At 40.0% G+C, this 8,095-nt stretch overlaps 1 protein-coding gene across 1 annotated transcript; it reads left to right on the top strand.

Moving 5' to 3' along the window:
- Window positions 1-1,964: 1,964 nt before the first annotated feature.
- LOC147335663 (uncharacterized) lies at window positions 1,965-6,323 on the top strand. The gene is made up of 5 exons (XM_086280736.1): window positions 1,965-2,221; window positions 3,502-3,596; window positions 3,779-3,879; window positions 4,910-5,065; window positions 5,164-6,323. The coding sequence occupies exons 1-5, from the start codon at window positions 2,073-2,075 to the stop codon at window positions 5,767-5,769; spliced, it is 1,107 nt and encodes a 368-aa protein (XP_086136862.1). The 5' UTR covers window positions 1,965-2,072; the 3' UTR covers window positions 5,770-6,323.
- Window positions 6,324-8,095: the final 1,772 nt, after the last annotated feature.

Raw genomic sequence — 8,095 nt, 5'->3', positions numbered from 1 at the left:
AAATAATAATAAATAAATAAATTTCAAGTGCTTCAGCATTTCACTGTTTGAATAATACTTATTTTTTGTATCATAATGCAGACCAGTTTAACAAAGGTGCTGGCATTATACTGGTGGAAGCAGTGGGATACAATTTGAGTTTTCTATGGCTCTTTACCACAGCCTGCCTGAGCACATACTTCAGCACAAAACAAACTGAAGCTGACAACAAAAACAATGAAAAACAAACTAAATCTACAGATTTTAACAATATAAGTAAATATTTGACCTACTTTTTTGAAAAGATTCTTTTTTTTCTGACATCCTTTCCTGACTGGCAGCTTTTACAATCAGAGTTGTGATCAAGGTCCATTCAAGTGACATCTAATGAGCATCCTGATGCAGTCATGTGACAAGTGAGTGGCTCTGACTACCCATGACATCATTTCCAAAACAGCAGCATACCTGGGGAGCTAATTTTAGAAACCTAGTTTTCTATTACCAAAGGTCAATTTCAACCAGTTCAAGAATACTAAACCTTAAATAATGTGTCCTATCGCACATATAACCTAACCTCTAAAATAATTTCACAAAGAAGAATGTTGGAAAGACCGATCTTCTGAGCATGCTTCAGGCATCCACTGGAAGATTAGTAGTGAGGATGCATGCTGAAGTAGACTGTATCAGAGAAATCTTGTGTGGGGAGTCTGCCGAATTGCTTCTTTCACAGTCATTCCTACTGCTGATATTGTGCTAGAGCAAATGCTGGATCATGAATAAATTCTCACACTGTATTTTGACACACTGCAGTGTATTCTAACCGATAGGCCAGGAAGTCATCCTTTCAGAGATCCACTTACATATACCGCTACCTGCAAGTAGTATTCAATATTGGTGATTCAAACAAGATGTGGTATAATTTCCTAGAATGAGAGAAACCTTTGAACATGCAACCATTTTCCTTCCAGCCTGAAGCAGTTAGGTCAAATACACTCATCTGCATATCTTCAGGACTATGACCTGAGACTAGGCTGCAGACATGTTGAGAAACTTGTACACATTCACACAGCAGCAGCAGTAGCCAAGGAAATGAAGCAACCCTGACTGGAGGAAGGAGCACAGTCAAGGTCTATGGGAAACTTTGGACTGATTTACTTCTAATGCATCCCGGCAAGAAAGACTGCCCTTGTTAAAGCAGCAGGAATTAGACACACAATGTCATATTTGCTGCCCTGCTAGTCTGTTCCTACAGACTGGTTGCCCTCCACAGTCATCTCCCTACCATCGGCCAAGGGAGAGAAAGCCCCATCCAACTCAGGAGCAGTGTTGGGCAAGATACTTAAAAAGTACTTCTAAAAAGTAACTGAGTTAGTAACTGAGTTAACTAACCCATCTACACCAGGCATTTTGTAGAGTATATAGAAGCGTGGGGCAGTGGTTTGACTTGAAACAATTTTTTTTTACTATTTTCCTTGAAAAGCATTTCGAGTTTAATCTCGAAATTTTGACTTGATTCTAAACCTGAACAATAATAATTACAAATTTAATGTATTATTTAATGTGGACCCAGGGCTGGAGTGGTAATCCGGCATACCGGGAATTTGCTCTGTGTGCTGATTCGTTCATTTTCATTATCGACAGTGTATTGTCCGATAAGATCTCTTTATGCAAACACAACCTCCTCTTCTCTGTGCGCTGGTGCACCTTGTAGAACAGAGTTTAGTGTGGAAACAAGTGGCGAAAAGGTGGAGCTGAAAAGCTGACACCTAAAAAGAAAATAAACTAAAAATAGCTGTGACAAATGTGTCAAATGGACCCACAATGTAGGGCTGCTTCTTCTTCACCGTCCACAGCAGCATCAGCAACAAGAGAGAAGAAGAGGGTGAAAATAAAGGGGTGGGGAGACGTAATCAGAAAGTGACATATTCAAGAATCTCTAAGAATCTAAAAGCCGAAGTTTCTTTTAGTCATTCAGAGGTACGGCCCTGAAACACACACACACGGGGCGAATAGAGAGAGAGGGAGGAGCATCGCTGCGTACATTCAGCGCAGACCAAAGCTACTCTCAGTCCATCGCTGTATATCCAAGCCAGATGTTCAACCGGACCGCACGTGTGCCTTCACCTTACCCAGATTCAAGTTTTGCTTCGTTCATCAACGTGCCAGATGTCTGTCGCCTATATCCAGAGTTCCCCGTGGACAGAGCGACGATGGACCCAGTATTCCCGCCTCTGCAGCACGGGTAACACGTGGTTCACTCACTGTTGTGTGTGTTACATCTGCTGCTCTGATTTCACTGACTTATTCTATTGTTGTACACTTCGCGATGTGATCGTTCAGTGTCACAGTCTGACATCACAGTGATACTCACGGTTTTTGATACGGGCGACACGGGCGGTTGCCCGGGGCGGCATCGTGGGGGGCGGCATCACGGGCATCGGCAAAAAATAATAATAAAAATAAATAAATAAATAAAATTGCTCGTACTCATGCTGCCCCGACGCCATGCCAGCGCAGTTTGGAAATGGCATAGGCGTGCTGCTTGCGGCACAGGGAGGAGAGGGCGGGGCGGCGGGAGATTCTCTCGCTGGCTGGAGAAGCGTCTAATAACCATCTCACAAAATAAAACAAAATAAAAACAAACCAACAAACACAAAAACAGCAGACATCATGATACAGACTTATAATTTGCACCGATGTTTTTTCGAAATTCTATACGCGAAAAGTGAGCACGAGAGCCCTCGGTGCGCCTGCTTGCTGCTGAAGTCAAAGTAAACTTTATTGTCATCTCCGCTACATACAGTCCAGTATATAGAGAGACAAGAGGACGAGGCTCCAGTTACAACAGGGCAAGTAAACAAACAATAAATATAAGAAGAGTAAGAAAATAAATACACACTTTAGGACTCGGGGTAAAGGGATCAATAACAATTCAAAATGTATATTTTATACTTTGGTGATTTAATGTCTCACACACAACCTGTCGAAATGGGAGGATCCCCGGCTGCTTCCAATTAGAGCACATTTCATTCATAATGCTGTAAATCCAAGCCCATTATGTGTTCATGATTTGAATCCTGGGTTGTGTGAAATCCCAGAAATAAACCAAAGTGAATTTGTGAACTAAGGTGTAGGTCTGTTAGGTTATGTTGTGATGATTCTCAGGATGGGGGATGGGTGTTCATACTGGAGTGCAAAGTTAAAACCAAGATGGACAAGGAAAGTTCAAAGCCATCAGGTCCTCAGTTTAGAAAAAAGAGAAAAGAAGAGGAGGAGAAATGAGCAAAAGATACAGGTAAGCAGATGTGTCATTGGATAATGGCAGGTCATCCTGAAACAATCAGAATCAGAATACTTTATTAATCCCTAAGGAAATTGGAGTGTTCGCCCAGGGCGCCAGACAGGCTAGGACCGCCACTGGTGATACTGAAACACAAAACCGCTGATCACAAACTTTATGTTAAGAAGAAACTGTGTGAAATCAGAAGTGTTCATTTTGATCTCGTTTTTTTTGTTTCGCAGTGTGACGCCCCCAAGCGTGCCACCAAAACAGGAGAAGTGTTACGACTTTTGTGACCAAACACTTAAATTTGTTGATGGAGAAGATGATTTGGACTGTAAGTATCATGTGGGCACTTTTCAAAGTGATGCCCAACAAATTCAAATCCAAAATATAAATAATGATAAAAATAAAAGAAAACAGTTTTACCCATATTCACACTAACTAATGTTAAATAAAACTCATCAGCATTTATTCACGTGTAACACTGATCGTTTGCTTCTGTGTGATTGTTCTCAGTTTTGTGTGAAGACTTCAAATCTCTCAGAGCTCAGATGTCCTGTGGTCACGCTGTGACCCCGACCTCTCTCACCAACTGGTGTCGCAGGTTGTTGGACCAGGTAGGCCACTAAAGGTTGGCTTTGCTAGAATAAACAAGCAAACAAGTAAATAAATAACAGTGTCATGCAGGATTGTGTTGATTTGTAACAGGACAATGTTATGAGCTCGAATAAATAAACAATAATGAAAACAGGGTCCAATATGTCATCATTTTTTGTTGTCGTGAATTGGATTGTAATGTTTGCTTTCATGTAGATGAGAAAGAAGCTACGCTGACTTAAATCAACACAGAGCAGCTCACTGCTCTGTAAATTCACGAACTTCTCTTAGCAGAAACCTGCTGTGCTCTCAGGGATATAAAACTGTCAGAAATGTTCAATTTCTGTCTTCTCTATTGTAACTTGTAGTGTTTAAATCAATTAAGTTGAATTGCCTCTGCAATTAAACCTGTAATACATCACATTTCTTTTCCAACTTTGTGACTGTGCATGTTGGCTGACTGATCTGCCCTCTGTGAGGCCTCAGTGTAGCTTTGAATTGGACCTGTACTGTTACAGCTGTGATCATTTCAGTATTTCTATAGAGTAAAGAACATAAATAGCTTTCAGACAAAATATAGCAACACAACTCTGTTTCATCAATACAGCAATACAGTTGTGATGTATGATGAAATATTTGAGTGTTTGTAGTTTTAACACTTTCATGCGTAGTGGTCACTTCAGTGGACAGCAATTCAGAGGCTGTTTTCTTGGATTTATGTTGATGGTATACTTGCACATAAACCACTACATTGGACTGATGTGTCACTCCATACCCAATTCATAAGTAAAAATGTATGTTGTCCACCTAAGTGGACATGTAAAGAAAACAATTTGAAAAAGAACAGGTTTTAAAAAAGATGAAGTTCAAAAACCTTGTTTTCATGACTAAAAGTGAATAGAATAATTAAGAAACAAATCCAGATTGAGGTTCTCATAATTCATGCATGAAAGGGTTAATAACGTGCTGAAATTTTTTTTTTTAAATTGTTTAGTGTTTTGTTTTCAACATGCGAGTCTATTAATTCTCACCTCTCCATATTTAATAAAGGGTGAAAGCAGGTTTGTGTGTGGTGGGTCTGGTTGTAGTGCTGAGTGGACTTTTGCAGAGGTTTGTAAAATGGCTCTTCTGGACCCTCAAGAAATGGAGTACTTTCAAAAAACCATGGAATTCAACGCTGCCAGGCAGACACTTACTACTAAGTTGGTAAGTGTTTCATCAACATGTTATTATATACTGTGAATTTAGACTTGATAGACATTTTGCTATTTATAAAATGTTGCCCCACCTCTGTCTCCATGTAGTGTCCTGGATGTGGATTCGCTGTGACGAGAGAGAATGGGTCAGATTTGAATGTCCTCTGTGAAGTGTGCACAGCAGTAGCAGGACGGCCGTTTGAATTCTGCTGGCAGTGTTTGAGGGAGTGGAAGGGTGCACGGCCTCGGAAGGACCACTGTGACAATGGTGGCTGCTGCAACCCATCACTAGAAACATTAGAAAAATGCCCAGATATCACATTGTGTCAGTATGAGTATGAGGATGAGGATGGCGATGACGATGAGGATGAGGATGAGGATGGCGATGAGGATGAGGATGGCGATGAGGATGACGATGAGGATGGCGATGAGGATGACGATGAGGATGACAATGGCGATGACGATGAGGATGACGATGAGGATGGCGATGACGATGAGTGTGATTCTGGAGTCCGTGTGTGTCCCTCTGTCCGTGCCTGTCCCACCTGTGGTTTGCTGTTGGAGCACAGCAAGAAGTATTGCCCATCAGTTGTTTGCCCTCGATGTAGTGGGACGTTTTGTTTTGTGTGTCTCAAGCGCTCTGGCAAATGTCAGATGACCCGGTGCATTCCCGCCCCCAGACAGACCTCTATACCTGTGTGGCAAAAGAAATAATGGGAAAGAAACACTGCTGTTAAGTTTCACTTTATTTTTACCGAGAGTGTCTTTTCTAAATACATTCACTATGTTGTGTTTTAAATTCTCTGCTTTGAAAAACATCAGGCTATAAACAAAAATTATTGTGTTATATTAGTGAGAAATTTACTACCAAATATGATCTTTTCAGATGTGTTATGCTGAACTGTAATGATAAATCTGAAAAATGTCGTTCATTTATAAATTCAGAATAAGGTTAAACATTCTGTGCGCACATGCTGCCCTCTGGTTACTTACAGATTTAACCTGTCACGTCTCATTTCCACACATTTTGTTTGTAGTCCTAGCTACATGATAATAAGTTGTTTAGAGAATATGTTTTTTTCAAAGTAGCTATGTTTAATCAACGTCAATGTGTAAATGTAAATAAAAATGTATCTGTGGGGAAGGAAAGCCAGCAAAACACTGTTCAATGAAATCCTGTGGATTTTTATTTATTCCTTAGATCCTGTAAGTGAACACTGTCATGTAAAATGTGATATTTCATTATACATTATTTAAAAATGGTAGAAATGGACGGCTAAATTAATACAGTAACTGAGTTAAAATACAGATATTTTCATTATTGTTAGGTTACTCATACAGTCTCAGTAGGAGAAGGCTTCACCACTTTGTGGTGTTGGGTTGGGGAGTGCAGGTAAACCTGTTTTCATTCTTTGTTTTTCATTTCTAGTGAAACATTTTATAACGGACAATATAAAAATATTTAACTCTTAATCTGATTAAAGTTTAGCTGTTTAGAGGTTAACTTTAATTTCTAGTTGTTGGTGTAATTCCAGGATATCAGTATATTTTTCACTCTGTTTAAATCGTTTAAAATCATAGTTAACTTATTTGCATGTAAATCACAGCATGAATTGCGCTGAGGCAAATATTTTAGTAATTTCTGTTTCCCCAAATCCAACTTACGATATCTGATATATAATACTTGTGTCAGAAAAGCCAGTCTGAGACTGTGAGATGAGGCTAAGCTCTTTGCCACTGCATTCAGCACCTGGTCGTGGTGCCACAGATAGCAGCCATCGTGGAGAGGCTGTGGGCAGCTGCTGAGAAGATGATCCAAGGAACCTCGTCTAAAGGGGAAGAAAGGGGTCTCACTCTTTCTCAAGATGACAATGGTTTACCAGTTTAGCCAAAACATCTATTTTTCCATACTCCCACAGTCCTACTGCTCTGCTCATTCCCCGTTTGTCCACACCTCCTTCAACCTCTTCCTGATGTAGGTGGTGTTACTTTTTGACCCAGGCCTCTAGGCCTATCACCAGGTTGCCGACACGGGCCTTTTGTCTCAGATGACCATGATGAAGGCCTATGATTCCATGATAATCAGTTAACCATTGTAAACTTAGGTGCTTGTATTCCAAGCATGAATGTTCTGCTCTCCCCCTTAGTGCTGGTTAAGTGATACATTATGAAGAACATTGCCTGCATTGGTTTGGTTGCAGAAAATGTATTACAGAAAATACACACTAAGATTTAAATATGGAACTGAAGTCGACGTGTAAACGAAAAAGTTTAACTAAAGATGAAACATGTAAACGATGCTCATCATAATGCTTCTGAGTGTAGAAGTAAATCTGGTTTTCAACATGATTTCAAACACCGTCATTCAGCTGAACACTGGAAACTACCTATTAACTAGAACTGTCTGTATATGTGTTTGATATGTAACCAGAACAATGTTTGGTTTGGTTTTTGCTTCTTTACATCCTGGTTGATGTGCCAAATGGTGGCCCTGAGTGGATTCATAAGTCCTGTTGTACAAACATTCATATTAAGTAATTTCAACATCCAGTGTGATGCACATTCAGAACATTGCAGTGGCAAAAGGAACACAATAATCCCCCAAACTCTCTAAATAAAATAATAAATCCAGGTCATAATGCAAGAAACACAGCGTCACTAGTCGGATCAGCTTTGACTACCTGGTGTACGTTCATAAAAGAGTGATAAAAAATAAATAAAGCTGGACTCTCAGCAGCACTAACCCTTTTATTACATATAGCAAAACCATATAAGTGCTGATCTGCAGTCGTATGACTTCTGGTAACTGCTGGAGAGAAAGTGAAAATGACAAAAGAAAAATAAACGAAACAATCTTGGGGACGTTCCCTGGTGTGTGCAGAGGTCAGTGTCTGTGTTTACTGCTCAAACCTGAGAAGGATAACAGGTGGGATCCAAATGAACAGAGTTCAGATATTTCCAGGAAAACTGAACCTTTAAATTTGTCTAAAGATGATGTGGTTTCACTATGAAAGCAATTAAAGTTTGATCTCTACGGCTT

Source organism: Aulonocara sp. 'chitande type north' Nkhata Bay, linkage group LG3, assembly GCF_057382095.1.
Source record: "Aulonocara sp. 'chitande type north' Nkhata Bay isolate Kocher_YH1m ecotype deep benthic linkage group LG3, A_spYH_male_GT1.1, whole genome shotgun sequence".
Lineage (NCBI taxonomy): Eukaryota > Metazoa > Chordata > Actinopteri > Cichliformes > Cichlidae > Aulonocara > Aulonocara sp. 'chitande type north' Nkhata Bay.
This window is presented reverse-complemented; position numbering and strand designations above follow the sequence as displayed.